Source organism: Macrobrachium rosenbergii, chromosome 17 (assembly GCF_040412425.1).
Source record: "Macrobrachium rosenbergii isolate ZJJX-2024 chromosome 17, ASM4041242v1, whole genome shotgun sequence".
Taxonomy (NCBI): domain Eukaryota; kingdom Metazoa; phylum Arthropoda; class Malacostraca; order Decapoda; family Palaemonidae; genus Macrobrachium; species Macrobrachium rosenbergii.
In genome coordinates this window covers 15114322-15135654 of record NC_089757.1, presented here as the reverse complement: position 1 = coordinate 15135654, position 21333 = coordinate 15114322, and the positions used below count along the sequence as shown (strand labels likewise).

Genomic DNA, 21333 nt, shown 5'->3' with positions numbered 1-21333 from the left:
AACTACCTCGTAAAATAATTTTCCTTTCTCAGTCTCATTGCTTATCTCTTAACATAATTTTCCTCTGTCCATCTCATTATGTATCTTTAAAACAACGATTTCCTCTTGTCATCATTGAATGTTATTCTCTTTTAAGTATCATGTATCTATAAAACATTATCCTTGTTCTGTATCATATTTATTAATCAAAAATTACTTCGGCTCCTCATGTAATCATGTACTGCTAATACCGTCTTTTTGTGTTTCTGTTTCAACGATCTCTATAATTGCTTTTACTTATATTGTTCTCAAGAAGTATTATCCCATGGTTTTAATTATATATTATTTCTGAAAGGGAAGCATGGATTTAAATTATATATTTCTGAAAGGGAAGCATGGATTTAAATTATATATTATTTCTGATAGGGAAGCGTAAATTTATGTTCATTTATTTAATTCATACTGTTCTTCATTACAGGAATAATATTGGTTATAGCATTAACAGGACAGTGCATGCTAACCAACTTCTATTTCGTATGTGAAATGCCATCTGCATGTACGCTTTTTATGCATGCATATATCCCAAACAGGTGTCGTCATGTAATAGTACCGTTGTGTATTTGACAAAATGTGTTTGAAAACGTTCAAAAACTGCTGTACAAAAAGCCTGTTGTCAACAGTTGGATAACTAGTTTGATTACCAGGTGGACTGACATTGATTGGAAAGCCTTTTACTAAATGATTGCATGTGGAAGACAGGCAGCGTTCCGCGCTCGTAATATCGGAGTGACTTTAGTTTGATGCCGCCAACGTTTTTCCGTGAAATTTGACCGGGAAGCATGAGACTCCAGCATGGAAATTGGGGCAAAAATTGCGCCCTTCATTCAGAGCATGGCTTATAGACTGGGTATTACCTTTCACGGTTAAAATGTGATGCAAGAGGTAACTGCATGAATATGCATGTTCATCATTCGTTTAATGTAGTTATAAAGCAGAGTTCGTGAACAGACGATTTCGAAACTATTACGAAAAATACTTTTGGGTGAAAACGTTTATTCTTTTCCTTTTCGTCGAATTAATCGAAAATGTTTGGTCTGTACGGCATGCAGGCCCAAAGGGCCCGGATGGCCAGGACGGGGCACGACAAGTACACCAACGTGAGCAAGCTGACCCCGAAACGCCGCAGAAAACTGCTGAAGCAGCAGAGAGACCTGCGGGAGAGGCGAAACCTCCGGGCGGAGGAGCGCCCGATCGGGGGAGTGACCAACACGAACCCACACAGCCGTGCTCCCTCGCCCAGTTGTGTGCCGACGCCCGGCCGGAAAGGGTCGCCGTCGGTGTGTCTGACTCGCGCCTCGAGTAACCTCAGCGATTACGCGCCTGTGTCGCGGGACTGTTCGCGGGAGCGCTCACGGTACCCATCCAGTGAACGTGCGCCCTACGCGGCTAACCTCAACCACGCTAACGCCAACAGCAATTGCCGCAGTGTGCCAAACGGCTTTGCCCACGACTTGGTGGAGTCGCCTCTCTTGCCCAACAATAACAACAGCAGCAACAACAACAGCAACCTCCATCAGCACCAGCAAGCATCGGGTGGGAACGGCGCCGAGGCTGGTATGGTCACGGCCAGCCTCGAATCTTTGGCCAGACTCTTCTCCTGTGTAGCTGTGAGCAGACCCCGCCCATCCACCCAGCACGCCCATCGACACGCCATGCACGGGTGAGTGTGGTTGTAACACTCTCTCTCTCTCTCTCTCTCTCTCTCTCTCTCTCTCTCTCTCTCTCTCTCTCTCGTATCTTCTAGCTCAGATATATCATTGAGTGAATTCAGTTAAACTTGTGACATTTAGTGATTCCTATTTGTAATTTATATTTCTTCTTTCCATAAAATTTCTGATTTTGTTTTTTTATGCTGTGCATGCGTAAGTACATTCAAAATACAGGCTGCATCCTCTATGTACAGTACGTCTGTATGAAAACACTGTTTACACACACACACACTCTCTCTCTCTCTCTCTCTCTCTCTCTCTCTCTCTCTCTCTCTCTCTCTCTCTCTCCCTTCATTAATTTTTCTTTCTCTTATGTATATATTGAATGCAATTATAGAACTTGGAATGGTCATCTGATCGTTTAACAAGGTAGTTGGACGTGCATTGTTTATCACACGTAATGTGTTTACCATTTGCTTTCATGCATTTGCAAGTCAGTGCTTGAACCGTCTTTCACCTGCAGTGTCAGGATTTCGCGAGAGAGAGAGAGAGAGAGAGAGAGAGAGAGAGAGAGAGAGAGAGAGAGAGAGAGAGAGAGAGAGAGAGAGAGAGACTTTATTAAGGGGAACCTCTTCCATCAAGTGTAGATCTTAATGGAAATGATAGGACCTTTATTTAGCTGGTCAGACTGATGTTTACTATCATATGTTCAACATTAAAATAGGTAACTATACAAGGAAAACTTCTTCGCCGTTATTATGTGTGAAAATCGCTTAGCCTTTTGTTACATTACCCTTAAAATACATCAAATACATCCTTTACCAAGGGAAAGGAAGGTTATGTCAATTTAAAAGCCTCTCGGTTGTTTTAGATTAATTGTGAACTCTTATCACATAGTGAAGTGAGTGTATCTCTCTCTCTCTCTCTCTCTCTCTCTCTCTCTCTCTCTCTCTCTCTCTCTCTCTCTCTCTCTCGTCCATTGGCCTTTGACATTTTGCTAAACACCTTTTCCCACTCACTACAGGTCAATCTGTGTGAGATGCAGAAAATTACTTTTCTTGGCATTTTGTAATTGCAAGTCTTTCCCTTTAATGTTTCACAAAGAGCTTTCGATATTTTGCTAATTTTATATTGTTAAATTTAAAAAAGGGTCACTCATCTGCATTAAGACTCTCTAATGCTGTTCTCACGTATATCATTGCTCTTGGGGAAACACGTGCCGACAAGTAAGGTCACGTGCAGGTGGGCTCACGTGCGAAACACCTCGGTTGTAAAAGGCGGCGTTTGCAAGTCGTAGCCAGACCTTGACAGGTGTTTATGAAATCATTCCGGTAATCGAAATGATTTTGCTTCCGTGAATAGTATGTTAGGCGTCGTGATGATTTCATAAGTTGTTACTAATTAAAGAGTGGATTCACACGTTTGTCGATGAAACAAGAAGTAATTATTACATTACCACTTTTTAAATTTATTATTTACGAATGCATTTGTTTATAAAAACGCAAAAATTCAGGACTCAGGTGTTTCATAAACTTATTTCACCAAGTCTTATTCTAATTCAGTCATTAAATTAGTGTGAGTTACATATCTCTTTGCAGTAAGTAATTATTATAGATTCAGTCATGATTAATCATCTGTAAGGAAAAAGGAAATCAAGGAAAGGCAATAGCACTTATTCCAATAGCTGACCCTTTGAGGTAATAATTGAAGTTTTATATTTCCGGAAATTGAAGACTATAGTTTGGTATATTGCTTAAAATTTATTGTATATCCCAATATTTCATTCGGTTCATTCAAATACCTGTTTAATGATTGCATATTACTATTTTGGAAGTACTTTACTATCACATCTATTAATTGTTTTTGGCATTGTTTAGCTCTCTCATCCAGTTAAGTTGTCCTAACGGAAGAAACAAAATTAAAAAGTTAGGGAATTCGAGTAAGTTATTTTTATCCAGAGTTAAAGGGATTTTAGATAGATAATCAAATAATTTATTTGTGTGGACTTAGCATTAGCGCCCTTTTTCCTAAGCTATAAGAAGCATTCATGTTTAGCAAAATTCCTCTTTAGCTTTGGATGAAAATAAGTTATTTGGATTTCTCAGTCTCTCTCTCTCTCTCTCTCTCTCTCTCTCTCTCTCTCTCTCTCTCTCTCTCTCTCTCTCTCTCTCTCTCTCTCTCTCTCTCTCTCTCTATATATATATATATATATATATATATATATATATATATATATATATATATATATATGTATATATATATATATATATATATATATATATATATGTATGTATATATATATATATATATATATATATATATATATGTATGTATGTGTGTGCATGCATACATAAAGTTAACGTAATGATATCACAGTACAGGCAATCATTTCACATCAAGCACTATTTAGAATTCATCTTCAGTAGAGTGATGCATGACAAAAGTTTTGAGAGCATAAAAAAACTGTGTAGGACCAGCATTCTTCTAATCCACAAACACTATAACATTTAACACAGAAAAGAGAGGAGAGAGGAATACGTAATATGGTTTTCTCTTTCGTGTCGGAGATATTGAAATAAAAAAACATTTCCTTTGATCACTTTCTGCTTCCTTAAACCTTTCCAGAATCATCACCCAGAAAAGATAGTTTTAGTAATTCGTTATGCATACTAAAAAATTCATTTATGTTGAAAAAGCGTTAATAAAATGATAAGTCAGTCTCCTATACCACGCAGTAAGATTAATGAAAGAAAGTATTTTTTTCTTAATTTTCGAGAGTTTTAATGTATATTTTTAACATTGAATATTTTCTTTTTAATTTTTCTGAAAACGTCCATAATTCCTTAATTTTTTATTTACTATTTTCTAGCACCTACATTCATTCATTTTTTTTTACCCATAGTATGAGTTTTAACATTAAACACAAATAAGCTTGTCATACAGTTATAAATTGACCATTTTGATATGAATTATGATTATGGAGCGACTTGACTCGATCTATTTATAGAACGAGTCTTGTTCCATTTATGAAGAAGTCGTAGGCGGAAAGCTATAAATGGAAAGCTTTTAAGTTGGATTAAAAACAAAAATACTTTTATTTTAGAACTTCATGTTATATATGGAAATATATCAGCTATTTCTGTGTATGTATTTATTATCAGGACTTTTTTTTTTTTAATTTAGTCATCATTGTCAGCATTGTTAACATTTTAAATGTTATAAATATATATATATATATATATATATATATATATATATATATATATATATATATATATACATATATATATATATATATATATATATATATATATATATATATATATATATATATATATATATACACACATATATATATGTGTGTGTGTAAGTATGCATGTATGTATGTCTGTATGTGCAGTATGTAACGTCTCCCTGATCTGGAAATACATTGACGTCATTGCTGTTTATTGTCACGAAGCTACTTTGCCTTTTTTTATGTGTGATGTGGGATCGCATGCGGGTAGTTCGGCCTGTGGGTAGAACGCATAAATATATATATATATATATACTGTATAAATAAGCATAACGTTCACACACACTCACACAGTATATATATATATTATATATATATATATATATATATATATATATATATATATATATATATATATATATATATATATATATATATATATATATATATATATATATATATATATATATATATATATATATATATATATATATATATTTATATATATAGTGTTTGTGATTGTATGTATTTTTTCCATTTCTGTAAGTAGTGATTTATAGTCTACAACGGCTTTCAATACATTTTTTCTTAGGATATGTATCTTTTGGCAGCCTTATGATCGTCTGTATATGTATATAGCTAAAGACTTTTACCAGGATCATAGAAGAATTGAATCACTTTCTTCGCTGACGTAGAAAAGGATTTCTTTTCATGCATGATGTATACGCTGTTTTTACTTGCTATAGAACGAAATCTGTGGAAGCAATATATATTGTAAAAAATTATAATTTCTATTCAGAATCGAAAATTCATTTTGAAATGTTTTATGTGAAACTGAAATTACTCTAAAATGTAGTCCTCTTCCTTGTACTAGTCTGGAAGAAGAATTGTTTAGCTTAAATCAAAATTAGTCTAAAAATATCATTGAGATGATTGTCCTGAACAGATTTTTTCGTTCATATAAATAAAATTACGTTTTCCCTTTTTATAGCTTTCATTTGGGATAAAAAGTTTAATTCTTTTCACTAGAGGGCTACTGGGATGAAAATAATAAAGTACTATGATATTAAAGAAACAGCGGTTTTCAAACTTCGAATAAGATAGAATGCACATGTGAAGAATTATTTGATGCAACATGTTTAAATGAGTCGCGAAATATGTATGTAAATGGAATTGTGAATTTACAGCCTATACAAAATTTATTATTATTATTATTATTATTATTATTATTATTATTATTATTATTATTATATATATTATTATTAATAATAATAATAATAATAATAATAATAATAATAATAATAATAATAATAATAATAATAATAATAATAATAATAAAAAGCAAAGCAGAAAACTTGAGCAACAGAATGTATGTGAAAATAATAGGGAGTTCGAAGAGAATTTCAAAACACGGAAGCCAATCTTCAAATATTTTTTTGTGCAAATTCTTACATAATAATTTAGGATATTTAAGCAAATAATACATTTCCTTTCCGAGTCAACAAGTTATTTATTTTTTTTTTTTTTTTGAAACAAGCACATATTTAGTCTTTTATTTTCGGCACAGGTGAAATTTGAATTTTCTGGCTAGCAAAACAAGCGTGCTGTGAATTTTCGTTTTTTTTTTTTTTCTTTTTTAAACGCGTGACTTGAACCTTCCGGCTTCTTTTCCACAGCGTAAGACGTGGTGAAGTTCTTACGATCCGTGCTTTACAAAAGCGAGTCCATTCGTTTAGTTTCGGCGAAAATTTCTCTTGATTACGACAGAGAGATTTTTCAAGCCTCTGGAGCGTCATGCAATATTGAGCGACACAAGCCGGGCGGTATGGAAAGCCACTCCAGATCAAAGGAATGCCATTTATCGCTTATTGTGAATAAAATACCAGGAACAAAAAGTATTGTTAATTTTTGATGTTTAGATGAATTGCCTATTTTGTATTTCCCTTTCCTTGTTCGAAGATTAGTAAGTCAGTTTTATTCCATGGACGAAACAGTAAGCCCCTGGATGTCTTGAAGTAAGGGCTATAAATAACTAGATTTTCTGTATCGCTTGAAAAGAGGTAACCTTTAAATCTTCTTTGAACCGTAGTGTCCATATAAGATCCAGCGGTGCTTATACGAGGCAGCTAAAGTTTATTGCAATTTTTGTATAATTTTTTCTTCCATGGCATGGGCGTTTACCTTGCACTCGCTCCCCACCCCCTCCATATTTTATCCTCACTGAGAAGAGGCCACACACAATGATAAAAGTATTACCAGAAATTCAGATGAAAAATAGTGACAAGATTTTGCCATAACTTGATCCCGAGTTCTAAAAAAAGGACCAGGAAAAGCGACCCCTTACGGCTGAGCGATCTTCATCCTGAGAGGGCCAAATTTATGGGATATCTGGGACGTATTCTCTCATATTGGCGTCCCATAACAAATCACCTTTTGGTGTAAGTGCCCTGACCACCGTCTCCCTAACTCCCCAACCCCCTTCCCCCCTTTACTGGGTTATTCATGTCAACCTCGACACTCTTCGGAAATGTATTCCCTAGTAAGCTTCCGGTACGGGAAGATATCTCTGGGAAAAGCGTTTGCCCCCGCAAGAAATGGAATAACTTTCTTTACCTCACAAATAACTTACGAGCTTGCAAAGGAGTGTATTCAGACGCGGCTGTGTGGTAACTTTTCCAAAAATAAATTTGAAGAACTTTTGGTTAGAATATTGAGTGGGTATTCTTATCTCTGGTGATATTGTTCTTAGTTTGTTTTGTTTTTCTCTTTCTTGCTAATCTAGATGTTTTGGTTCGAGTTGTAAGTAATGGCTGACGCTGATGTGCTTTTGATGTACATGTTTTATTATCAGGAGCATTTTGTCTTAAAGTGTACTATTTTTATTACACTTATTATTGTTGATGTTGTTACGAAAGGAGTCCTCTGTAAGCTCACTTATATTTGCATATATAAGCATGTTTTAAGAGTCATGACTCATTTATTTGTAAACATTTAACCTCTGCGCTAATCAGCAATGTATTAGGTACAACACAAAAAAATTCCTATAAACAGACTTACATAGAAGAACGGTTTTAGTCTGAATTATTTTCCATTAGCTCTTATTTCTCCAGGCATATTAATATTTGATGTCAGAAATGTCCCTTGCTGTAATTGTCTCTTGCAACTAATTTGGTCTCTTCTGTAATTGCTGCTATCAGCATTTTTCCGCTGAGTTCCTCTAATCCAAACCTCTTTGACCTTCATCTAGTGGAGATGAGAAGGCTTCCTTACTGTAATCCGACCCTCGCCACTGATTTGTTGTTTTCGCAAGACTTTTTTGAATGACTGCGACATCTGTAGTCTTTATTTTGCCTTGTTATTTTATCTCATTCTTTCCAACTCCATCTCATGAAATTTGTTCCCCTGATTTAAAATTGCTCTACTATCCTTGTAATTTTGATGGATCCGGTCACCAGTTTATTTAATTTCGTTTTTTCCATTTTTCTAGCCGTCTTCTATCGACTTCTAAAATTATGGGCTTTTAATTCTTCATCTCTTGGAATAACCCCATAAGGGGTTAGTGCCGTCAGCGCACCTCAAGTGGTGCATTATGGGCATTATTGAAGGGTGTTTGCAGCATCCCTTAGGCCTATAACTGCACCCACTTTTTAACCTTATGCTTTACCTCTATTCCTGCTTCCTGTCTTCCATTTTGTTTTGTAGACTCTCTAATTATTGCTTCGTGCAACTACAGGACTTTCTCTGAGCTCTGCTTTCAGATCCTTCTACTTCATCACATTTATTTTTTGTCTTGCTCTCCAGCTTTTCCGACTCCCCTTTTCACTGTTTTGAGCTCTGAAAGGCTGACAGTGCCCCAGGGTTTGGCTTTAAGGGCCAAATTTCATGATTCATACATACATCTGTTGGTAACAATAACTTCAGATAACGTGGATCGCACTGAGCTACATTTACTTATGTGCTTCTAATTTTCAGTTCTGGAATTTATCTTTTACTTCTAATTTTCAGTTCTGGAATTTATCTTATACTTCTAATTTTCAGTTCTGGAATTCATCTTTTACTTTTAATTTTCAGTTCTGGAATTTATCTTATACTTCTAATTTTCAGTTCTGGAATTTATCATAGGTTTATTTGTAGCTTTGTATACCATACTGAACATGTACTTATATTCATACTTTTTTGGAATATTTTTCTTCTAATTTTAGGGTATGGGCAACTCTTCTTAATTCTCTTCATTATTGCTTGACATTTAATCATAATCACTTTTAAAAGAAAAAATTATACAATGTATGATTTTTCTTTTAAAAGTAATCATTATTAAATGTCATATATTGCTTGAAAATATATACTCTTAGAATTGCTTTAATATTTTGAGTATTTTCTTACTTTCCGTGACGGTAATATCACAGATAAAACCAGAAAACGGAAATAGTGAGGTTTAATATAGTAAAGTCCAGGGGAATTCAGAAAATACCTTTATTGCCTGAAACCAGTAACAAAATATATCTGTTCGAAGACTGACAGCCATGACATCCAGAACAATATATCTTTTCGAAGACACAATCATAAGAAAATGCGTCTTTTCCGAGACTGACACGATAACAAAATATATCTGTTATAAAACTGAAATCCTTAACAAAATTTACGTTTGAAGACTGATACGTTAACTAAATATATCTGTGCCAAGACTGACGTTCAATAAAACAATATATCTTTTCGAAAACTAACATCCTTTATAAACTATATCCATTCGCAAACTGACATCTGTAACAATGTTAGTATCTTCGCAGACTGACGTCCACAACAAAGCAATCTACTCGAAAACTGATCTATAGTAAAATATAACTGTGACTAGGTAGGTATCCATAACGAAATACATCCACTGTAACAATAAAATCCATAACAATATATCTGGTGGAAGACTGACACCCATAATAAAATATTGTCTGTTTGCAGACTGATATCCTTAGAATATATCTACTTGAAGGCTAATACTCGAGTTTCCTACGATATTTTTTACCTTGTTATGGAGCTGTGATTGAGGTAAGGGGTGTGGTCCTAGCTTACCGGTACCGAAACTGTTCTTTAAAGATGGATAGAATGACTCTGTATCTCGTCCCAGGGCGCTACACGCCCCGCGTGTTGTTGATGGCTTTTGTATTTCTTTACTCTAAGAATAAATGCAGAATTATTTCAATAAGGATGCGTACAAGTTGATAAAATGGAAATAAATTGAAAGAATATGGAGGAGGTCATTATAGATTGGCCTTAAGAAATGGTCACCTGGGCTTAAAGTTTATAGAATTAAAATTGAAAATCTCAAAATATTTGATGGCGATCAATACCGATTACCTTTTTGTATTTGCAATTTCACCGTCTGGGGGTTGCTTTTGTCTCTTTGCTGTGATTTAGCTCATATAGGGTGACTTTATTTATATTTATATCCATTTGAATTTTTTCATTCATTTATTTCCAAACAATATCAACAATACTATGCTACCACTGATACTAAAAATAATAATAGTAAATGTGTTGTGAAACGTTATATATAAAGCCTTGGAAACGTCCGCGTAACGTCAAGATTTTCACAGGTGCATTAGGAAGGCTAATTAATAGTGGGCACTTAATTGAACTTCCTATGTTAATTCGCACTAATTCTGGGGATTTCTCGGTGAGTTCTACCAATTAGAGTTTCCTGATCGAGAGGGATTCAGGCTGCCGGGGTCAAATGAAGTACCCTTAGCTCTGAAGTTCAGGAAGTTAGGTGAAGTCCTCTGTGGTATATGGCATTTGCCCTTAGCAATTGATGGTGGATCTTTGCTCGAAAAATAAATGAAGCCACTTTTCATCAGTGGCATTTCGTTCGAGAACCTCTCTCTCTCTCTCTCTCTCTCTCTCTCTCTCTCTCTCTCTCTCTCTCTCTCTCTCTCTCTCTCTCTCTCTCTCTCTTTTTTCATTTACTCTGTAGATACACTGCAATTGTAGCCTCTTCTCTCTCTCTCTCTCTCTCTCTCTCTCTCTCTCTCTCTCTCTCTCTCTCTCTCTCTCTCTCTGTCTCACGCTGTCTCGCGCTCTCTCTTTTCTTCATGTACTCTGCAGATACACTGCAATTGCAACTCCTCTCTCTCTCTCTCTCTCTCTCTCTCTCTCTCTCTCTCTCTCTCTCTCTCTCTCTCTCTCTCTCTCTCTCTCTCATATACATATTTATTTAACAAGATTTACAATTTATTCCATAATTTCATCTCGCTTTTTCTCTTTCTTTCTCCTAAGATAAACAGCATATGTAGCCGATTCTCTCTCTCTCTCTCTCTCTCTCTCTCTCTCTCTCTCTCTCTCTCTCTCTCTCTCTCTCTCTCTCTCTCATTTAAATGTATTTAAAAAATATTTAGACTGTATTCAGTTTATAATGTATTCTCTTTCTTTTATCTAAGATAAACTACACATGTGGCTCTCTCTCTCTCTCTCTCTCTCTCTCTCTCTTTCTCTCTCTCTCTCTCTCTCTCTCTCTCTCTCTCTCTCTCTCTTATGGGGAATGCATCTGTCATCAAATAATATCCATAAGAAATATAGACTTGAAGTCTTTATTAATTGACGGGTACCGTTGTAAAATAGCTGTGGCTGTAGCGAAGCGGCGGCTGCTCTTGTTATTTATACACTCGGTTTGTAAAGGTCATAGCTGTAAATGAACATAATTTGAATTTAATTGTCACACTGTCTCATTATAACCGATCATGTGATATTAAATGATTAGACGGATGTTAGCGTGTATGTATATATATATATATATATATATATATATATATATATATATATATATTTATATTGTGTGTGTATTTATATATGTGTGTAATATATATATATATATATATATATATATATATATATATATATATATATATATATAATATATATATATATATATGTGTGTGTGTGTGTGTGTGTGTGTGTGTGTGTGTATGTATATATGTAAATATATAAATGTACATATATATACATGTACTATATATATATATATATATATATATATATATATATATATATATATATATATATATATATATATGAATAAATTCTAAGTGTTCTGTAGCTGGAGTCAAGGTTTTACCTTCGTAATATTACGTTCCTTTATAAAAAAATGTTTTCTGGGAAAGTAACACACTTTTATAGTTAAATTAATTTTGTTGTTAACCATTCAATCCTCACTTCCCGGTTAGAATTTTAGTGTATTTAAACTTCTTTATGCGAATAAGTATGATTACAATTTTTCTATTATTATTACAATGAACGTTTATTCAGTTCATGATCTAAACCCTATATTCGGTTATCATAAAAAAATAAGAATGACGGTAATATAAATAAAGATCAAGACGATAAGCCGCTCCCCTAGGAACGGTACGTACCGTCCCGAAGATCTCAGCAAGGTATTGTCGATCTGTATGATTTTATAGAGGCCACTGGAGAGAGAGAGAGAGAGAGAGAGAGAGAGAGAGAGAGAGAGAGAAAACTAACCGTAGCCTGAACGACGACAAAGTTCATTACCCGCAGTAAATCAATATTACACACAAAAGAACGCATGAACAAAATGCGTTTTAGTTTATAGATTCTCGCCATTGTTCATCGTATAGAGCTTACATCAGCTCCACCTAGGTAAATCTGAGTTTTGTTAAGTTGACATCTATATTAAACAGGCAAAACCGGAGCTAACTAGTTCTGTGGACCTACTTAGTTGTAAAGATTTATCCTAATATTTTAGTATATCGAGGAATTTATCAGAATTGCGAAATAACGTTTAATTACAGCACGAATGACATCTCCATAATGGAATAGTAATTATCGGTTTGAAAAATACATCCTACATTTTTCAGAAAAAAACACTCCAAAAATCTCTCAACCCATCGGATGGATAGAAAGAATGTCCTCTTTCTTTAGAATTGAGGACAAGGACAGTGTTCCGCAGTGACCAGACCTCCTTTGAAATGGCGGCGCGATTCATATTATCAGGGGAAATTGCATGAGTAGGAGAAGGTTCGGATCGTGTAACAAATAATGGATTTACGAGCAAGATGTTATTCTTTCATTTTTGAAGGGATTGACTCTCTCTCTCTCTCTCTCTCTCTCTCTCTCTCTCTCTCTCTCTCTCTCTCTCTCTCTCTCTCTGGAAGCGTTCGAGTGACGTCACCAGATCAGGTTATAAATAAAAGACATCAATCATGTAACAGCCTCCGCTTCCGTGATACTGATTAACATAAATAGATAAAAGGGTCTTTATGTATATATGTATGTATGTATGAGATTACGAGTGACAGAAAGACGGGATCAGAGGCATTTTGTGGTTTCATCTCCACGCTTTTTTTGATTGACAATATAAGGTACTGGAGTGTACGTATGTATGAGTGTATGTATATTTATATATGTATGTATATATGTGAGTGTGTAAGATCCCAAATGTGTGACTGGGTGTTGTGTGTGCATGAATATGTTATATTCAAAGCATAAATGTACATGATATGGAATTTTCATGGTTGATGCAGTTATACATAAAATATAATTTGTTGACATTTTCATATATGCATACCAACTTTAAACTAAGACATTCAGTTAAATGTGTTCTCGTATGTTTATTATCATATATATATATTAAGGAAATTATTTGAAGACATTTCTTTTTAGTGCGTCAAAGAAGCTTTGAGATCAAAAGAATAAAAACTAATCTGTTGTAGAATCTCCGTTGGTAAGTCTCGGTTTGCTCTTGAAAAGTTTTGGAAAAAAAGTTTCCTGGGGATTTGTTTTGTATATTCCTATGAGAGAGAGAGAGAGAGAGAGAGAGAGAGAGAGAGAGAGAGAGAGAGAGAGAGAGAGAGAGTGCATTTTGAGGTTAGAGAGAGAGAAATTAATTCTGAAAACTTTCAAGAAGTTGGTGTTTTTTCGGTATTCGAGTGTAAATGACTTTTGAATGTCTTAAAAGCCATAGGCATTGTGGTTCATATTTAGAGAGAGAGAGAGAGAGAGAGAGGTTTAGAGGAGAGAGAGATAGAGAGAGAATCCAGTGGGGAGGATTTACAGGCATTATACGAGCGAGAGAGCCCAGAGCGGTTTATGAGGATTTTTATGGTATAGGGAGCCGTGATCCAATGGAAGTTGGATAAGTGGTCATGTGAATAAAAGCAATTTATTAAAATATGGAATTTATTGTTATAATTGTATTGGTCAGCGAAATGTTATTGACTTTTACGATAAGTATGCGTACTATATCTACAGTGTTATGCCAAGGACTTGGATAGATTGGCCAAATTGATATACATACAGACACATCCTCTCTTACTCTCTCTCTCTCTCTCTCTCTTCTCTCTCAGACACACACACTATATATGTATATATATATATATATATATATATATATAAACATATATATATATATATATATATATATATATATATATAATAATAAGTGCATATATATATATAATATTACGTATATATATATATATATATATATATATATATATATACACATATACATATATATATGTATATAAACATAACCACCCGGTTTTAACATCAGTCTTATCATAGTCCCACTATAACCTGCAAACATTAGAAGACGTGAGTGGCTTTGCTCCTAATTCCAGGATGATTAAAAGGACGGTATTGTTACTTTAAACCATTTTTTAAGTTCTTCTCTTAAAACTGGGTGGTTAGTTTTTTTTTTTTAATTTACACGTGAATAGTTAGATAATGGGGTCGAGGTTTGTTTACTCTCTCTCTCTCTCTCTCTCTCTCTCTCTCTCTCTCTCTCTCTCTCTCTCTCTCTCTCTCTCACACACACACACACATTCAGTAAAGCTGATTCAATATTATTATGTTAGATATTAGGATAGTTTGAGCCACATAAATGTGTGGAAGTTTGAAAACATTATTATTATTATTATTATTATTATTATTATTATTATTATTATTATTATTATTATTATTATTATTATTATTAAGCAAAAATATAACTTGGGTTTATTGTACTTATTAAGTCTACCGTTTATCAATAATTTCAGACATTTTGTTGGGTTTGGCCACATCAAATTTTGCTTCAGAAGCTACTTTTGGTTAGCATCTTTTTATTTTCCAAATGTTATGTAAGGAAGCTTGGGTCACGTATAGATTATACCCTTAGGATATTCAGTGAAGTCGTATTTACAGCGGTGATAACTCCCATGATGGCCGTTTATGTACCAGCCATATATTGTTCCTCACTGTCCACGTCTGTTGCTTTTATATTGTGAATTTCCTTCAGGGAAACCTTTTACAGTGAATATAAAATTTTGATCTTGTGATGATGGTATGTAATGAGGAAAAAATGAATGAAAAGTTCCATTGTAAAATTAACCTTATTATAAGTGTTTTACTTGCGAAGCTCCGCTGCACACTAATGTGACCACAACGTGAGCTGCAATGCTTTAACAGCAACAGTAAGTCACATTTCTTTCAGTGAATCACTTAGGAGATTTTCGCTCTAGTGGTATGATCATTCGGACAGTTTTTCTTTCTTTAATGTTTAGAATTTAGTTAAGCAGAGGCGTCAAGGTACAGATTAGATTTTCCTTGAAACTTTCTTGTTAACAACCTATATTGGTCTCAAACGTTTGCCTTAACCCCTAGTTTCTGTGCATCGGTCTTTGTACCTTGGCCAAAGATTTCAGTAGCAGTTTCATTGACAGTTGTCTCTGTAGTTTTTGTTTATTAATTTATTTATTCAACTGTATATATTTTTCCATCTCCTTTTTTCTTATGTTCTCTTTCTCCTTGCCTTTGTAAAATTGGTTGTATGGATATCAAAGACAGGAAAGTGTTTGATCTAGTGTCAGTCTCTCCTAGAATATAAAACAGAGCTCTTAATATGCACAGACGTTTCCCCATTTAGTTCTCCAGCCGCTTTAATTTTGACTTCCTGAGTTTAGTACGAGGATGAAAACTATTCTGATGGAGGGCGACCTTGGTTTCAAACATTTAAAATTAATTATTTGAAACGTTATATTAACAACAGTTTTTCATATAATTCAACCAAAATTAACCGGTTACCGTCACGAAAGTCATTATATTCTGTAATAATATTAGACAAATAACATAATTTATGATGTTACGAGAACAGTTTTCCGCATGGTTGCAAGAGTAATGATAACAGATCAATAACCTTTTGAATGTTACATATGCAATACCTGTATAACGTGACAAGATCAGTAACTTTCTAAAACATTGCTAGACGAGTAGTTTTCAATGATTGTGCAACACTAATCATTTTAAGCAACCTTACCATTGTACAGGAATTTACCAGGCCACCTAAAGGTCAAAGATCCGAATCACAGAGGCGAATATAAAAGAATTAGAATGAAAATGGTAACAACCTCGAAATGGTGATCCCTCTTAATTGGGATGCCAATAACATAAGTGCTTTTATGACGATGGTGATGATGACGATAATCAGGTTAAATAAAGCCATTGAAATAGTCACGCCGCTTCTCCATGTGTCTGTGTAAGTGCTGGCATTGCGCCCAGCGGAGCTGTTCCGCGATACAGGTTCCTTTTTTTTAGAGCTGAGTCCGACGGTCAAGCAACTTACATAGCCATTACTAGCCTAGGTTGAATATGCACAGTAAAAGGAAAAGAATAAAAATTGGCCATATCCCCGGGAAAAGAGATAAATCAGCCTTTGAAAGGGATATGTTATTTTAAAAAAATCGTGGAAAACTGAATCAGAAGGCGAATACCAGATCTTGGCAGCCATGGGTAAAGGGACAGATTTCCAAAGAGTAAATGTAGGAAGAAGTGATCTGAAGAGTGTTATGGTGACAAACTTCTTTCTGGGACGATAGTTACTGGTAGAGGCGTAACATATCTTTCTCTAATGATGAACGTTTCCGATTGACATTCTAGTGTCCTCATGTAGCCCAGACCCGATGGAAACAATAAATGGATTGATATATTGCCTGTTAGCATATGATCGTTTTTGTAGAAAACGTGACATGTTCTGCAAAAGTGCTGCTCTTAATATTTTTCTCAAGAAACTTTGCATGCCTTCGGTTTTGTAGCGACATGTGAGTCAGTCGCTTGAATATATTTGTCATTTTTCGTTACTTTTTCATTGAATATTATTTTGTCTTCTGCCGTTATCGTAATTACCCTTTTTCTGCATATTTTCGAAAATTGAAATGATTCTGTACATGTCAGCAGTGTCTAAAAAAAAAAAATTATATTGTCTTCGGAAAACAACAGATTTTTCACCCAGTTCCCCGACGAAGGTAATCAGACCTTTATTACACCGACACTTTTTTTGAAAAGCAACAATCGTGACGTCAGTGAAAGCATTGACAGGCATCTTTTCCTTATCTAATTTTTTCAAGGAATAGCACATATTCAAAGGATGAATAGATAACTTCCTCACTCAGCTGACTTCTTTCGGTCTCATTGTGACCCATTTTCCTCATCACATTTCGCCGGTTAGGCTGCTAATTCCTTAGTGGTGCCCTTGCTTGTGGTCACCCTTCCAAGTACTGAAGAGGCCCATTGATTACCGTAGGTGCGGCTCTGAGGAAGGTGCACTGTCACAATACTGGAACTTAGAAACTTAAATTTTTTTGGTTAGTAGTTCGCTGTTAGATTACGCTGGGCTTCTGCAAGCATGAGATATCTTTCTTTTGAGCATCTCTTAGAGAAATGTATCTTTTTTGACGGAAGACACTTATAAGGAACGAAGAGAAAATCACGAATTTATTCTTGAATGTCTTTCCCTGTCGTCCTTATTTATTGTTTTCCCAATTCATTTCAATGTCCCTTTCGCCAGAGTCCGTGTTTAGAATTGGGTTCGCGTGCGGGCGCGCTCTCCCAAGTGCATACCTGCTTAAAATGGCGTATAATGTTTAAAGCGATCGAAGTTACGCGGAAAGGAGGCAGAGGCTGGAATGATATAAGTATGTATTATTATTAATAAGTATATATTAATAAGAGAATTTAATGACTGTCGTGCAAGAACTTATTCGTGTTTTTGTTTCTTTGCATGGACTGTTATCTGTGCCCTCTTACAATATCCAACTTGTGTTATATTTTAAGGTACGTCACATTCGCACACACACACACACACACACACACACACACACACACACGCACATTCCAAAACTGGAAGGATTCTCCTCATACTTTTCCTTCCGCGTGGCTTAACTGACACGTTTGTCGGCAAATCTTTTATCGTTTACCGAATAAGATAACGGGAGCAGAAGAACTTCGCTTCCTACGGTTGCTATGGCTTCCCTGTGATCTCATAAGCTTTCTCATTTATTCATGGTTCAACTATTTCGTGATAGCAACAGACCGAATTTTTTTCAAAGTTGGCCTTAGATTACAAAAATCCTTGAAATGAAAATGCCGTTTGGGAAAAATAATTTACGGCAATTCCCAGTTATGAAATTTGAAAAAAAAAGTTTTGTTTTTTCCTTTATTTCACTGCTGCAGAAAAGTTAGGATTTTATACTAGAATATTTTTTATTTATTGATTTATCTATTAAAACACCAGCTGGAACTAATTTAGGGAATATTCCCTAAAACGAGTTCAAGTGATAAAAGTAGTTTTGATACATAAGATTAAGATTGCTTACAGAGAAAAACAATCTAGGAACATACCAATGTCTGATTTTCAGTCCCCAGTCTATTCCATTTATCTGCAAAATATCGTATCTCAAACTTAAGAAAATGGTCCTTAAATCGGCTTTAAAAAGTAAGTTTGAGTGACTTTGAAAAATGATGACAAATGCGTACAAAAAAAACCATAGATTAATATGAATAGAACTGGCGTCACAACACCGAAGATCATTGAGGCCCTAGAGAAAAAATATATAAAAATATATATATATAAGTAATCCATCATTCTGCCCCAAGAACACCCCATTATTATTCCCGTCATACCAAAAGATCAGACAGCTCTTGACACAGGGCGGAGCTCCTTTTTTTATCGCCCCAAGCTGAATTTTTTTTTTATTTGAATGAAGATTCTAACCCAGCAGTTGAGGGTCGTGAAGATGATTCTTCAAGAGTTGTAAAAGATGTGCTATGGAAGCACTACAAAGGCTATAAAAGGCTTTCAGCTTCGCTTTATGCAAATTATATCCGCTCGTTTTGCCGAGTCGCTAAGTTCTTTTTGTTTTTTCCGAGAGCGCATAGCATTTTTAAAACATCTTTCTTTGGTTGTCTCTCAGAGCCGATTTCTCTCTCTCTCTCTCTCTCTCTCTCTCTCTCTCTCTCTCTCTCTCTCTCTCTCAAGAGCTATTTGTAATGCCCATGTATCTCTTTCTTATGGCTAATTGAAAGGCATCTCTCTCTCTCTCTCTCTCTCTCTCTCTCTCTCTCTCTCTCTCTCTCTCTCTCTCTCTCTCTCACACACACACACACATCTTGTGTGGGGATCTATCTGCTCCGTTTTGAAAACTATTTGTTTGTACCCAAAGCTTTAATTTGGTGATGCTGCCTGGGATGTTATTATTATTATTATTATTATTATTATTATTATTATTATTATTATTATTATTATTATTATTATTATTATTATTATTATTCGCAATAATCCTGCATTTTTCTGGAACAAAACGGACGACCATGAACTAGCGTAGCAAGATTAGCCGAAGAATAGAACTCAACAATGTGAAAAAAGCACCTACAACTGATTTTCTAAATAACTGTAGAGGTAACTATACGGTCCAGTACTGTCCTACTTCGCCGACTGCGCTAACGGTGTGCTTAATTACCTTTGAAAGTGAAATCGCGCATTTCCCTTGATGTCTACGCAACCGGAACAGATTTAGGAGTTGGGGGGCGGGGTGGGGGTGAGGGGCCAATGGTCATAACCAGCCAACGGATTGAACGAGACACTATTTAGTCTGCTGGTAGTAGAATTTCCCTTCTGCTGCAGTATATCTACGGAAAAGTTCTCTCTCTCTCTCTCTCTCTCTCTCTCTCTCTCTCTCTCTCTCTCTCTCTCTCTCTCTCTCTCTCTCTCTCTCTCTCTCCCAGTACTTTGATTGCAGTCTTAAAACAGAAACTTATACCATGGCCTAAACCTAAATTTATAAATCAGGTGGAGAAAGTAACTAGCAAATGAAGTTTCCACTTAATAGAATGCCCATATGTTACACAAGAGAGAGAGAAAAAAATTGCGGTAATGGCCAATATAAATATTAAATAGTTAGAGTTACACTAGCAAGGAGTTCAAGTATGTATAAATTATCGGAAATATTAGTACGTATTATCAGTACTCTTTATTTATTGAGCTGAGTGTCAGATGAGTAAGTTTCACCGAAACTGACATTAAGCATTTGTTTAAATCAACTTATACTTCAGATCTTGTTATACTTACTGAGACATTCCCTCTACGTTGATTTCATAGTTGACTCCTTGGTCTCCAAATATATTTGTCTACATTTACACATAAAGTTCGGGTGAAATATGGGACCCCAGCAAGTTCTGAACATTGTACACATATATTTTTTTCATTACGATTTTAACAATGATTCTGAAGTCCTTTTAGAAGTGTATGGCTTCGTTGAGTCATGTGTAAGATGAACCGAATTTTAGACTTATATAAAAGATATAAGACTTTTAAATTTAAGAATTTATTCCATACAGCTTACATTCACAAACCCACACATTAATTAAAATCGTATATTCATGTGTCGTGGAACACTCGTGCATGGGTGAATCAGATTATTTGATACCAGTCGTATGGGTACACAGTATTAGTGAATTTTTACGATATTTTTATCTGTAAGGGTAACGATGGTCATAGTAAATAAAATATAACTGGACTTTAGAATTTCTCATTCAAGTTTCTTCGTATTTTTGTATTAAATATTTTTGTCCTTGGAGCTTGACATATTTAATTTGCTGTTTCACACAGGCACTATATATATATATATATATATATATATATATATATATATATATATATATATATATATATATATATATATATATATATATATATATATATATTCTCATTCACTTTCACTAGGGCCATCCAGAGATAGAGCTGAGAGATAAAGTGAAAGAAATGAGCTACAGATATTTTCTCTCGGATTTTTCTTCCCCTCAGAATGCTAATGTGTATCCCGGAAAGATGTGGTCTTTCATTTTCCACGGTGGTGTCCTCATTCTTATCTTACAATATTATGGTCTTTCTTGCCCATAAGATTCTGGTCTTTCTTTTCCAACTCTATTCGGTCTTTCTTTTCCATCAGACTTTCCTTTATCTTTTTATACTATTTTTCGAACGCTGTATTCTTCTCACTTTCCCGTAAGATTCTGATTTGATTTCTTCACAGGATTCTAAAAATTATTGACTGAGTGATTCTCATTCCGTTAGTGACTCATTGTGCCTCATGA

At 34.8% G+C, this 21333-nt stretch overlaps 1 protein-coding gene across 4 annotated transcripts in view; it reads left to right on the top strand.

Moving 5' to 3' along the window:
* The first annotated feature begins 468 nt into the window (after positions 1 to 468).
* The window catches only part of Slob (Slowpoke binding protein), a 449205-nt gene continuing 428340 nt past the window's right edge, over positions 469 to 21333 (top strand). For 2 of the 4 annotated variants that reach the window (XR_010855826.1, XR_010855825.1), the window contains exon 1: positions 469 to 1699. Coding sequence is in view for 1 of the 4 variants with exons in the window: in XM_067119630.1 (XP_066975731.1) it covers positions 1065 to 1699 (635 nt within the window). In the remaining 3 variants the exon portion in view is untranslated. The remainder of the gene's footprint in view (positions 1700 to 21333) is intronic. The other 2 variants (XR_010855824.1, XM_067119630.1) reach the window with 2 other exon arrangements.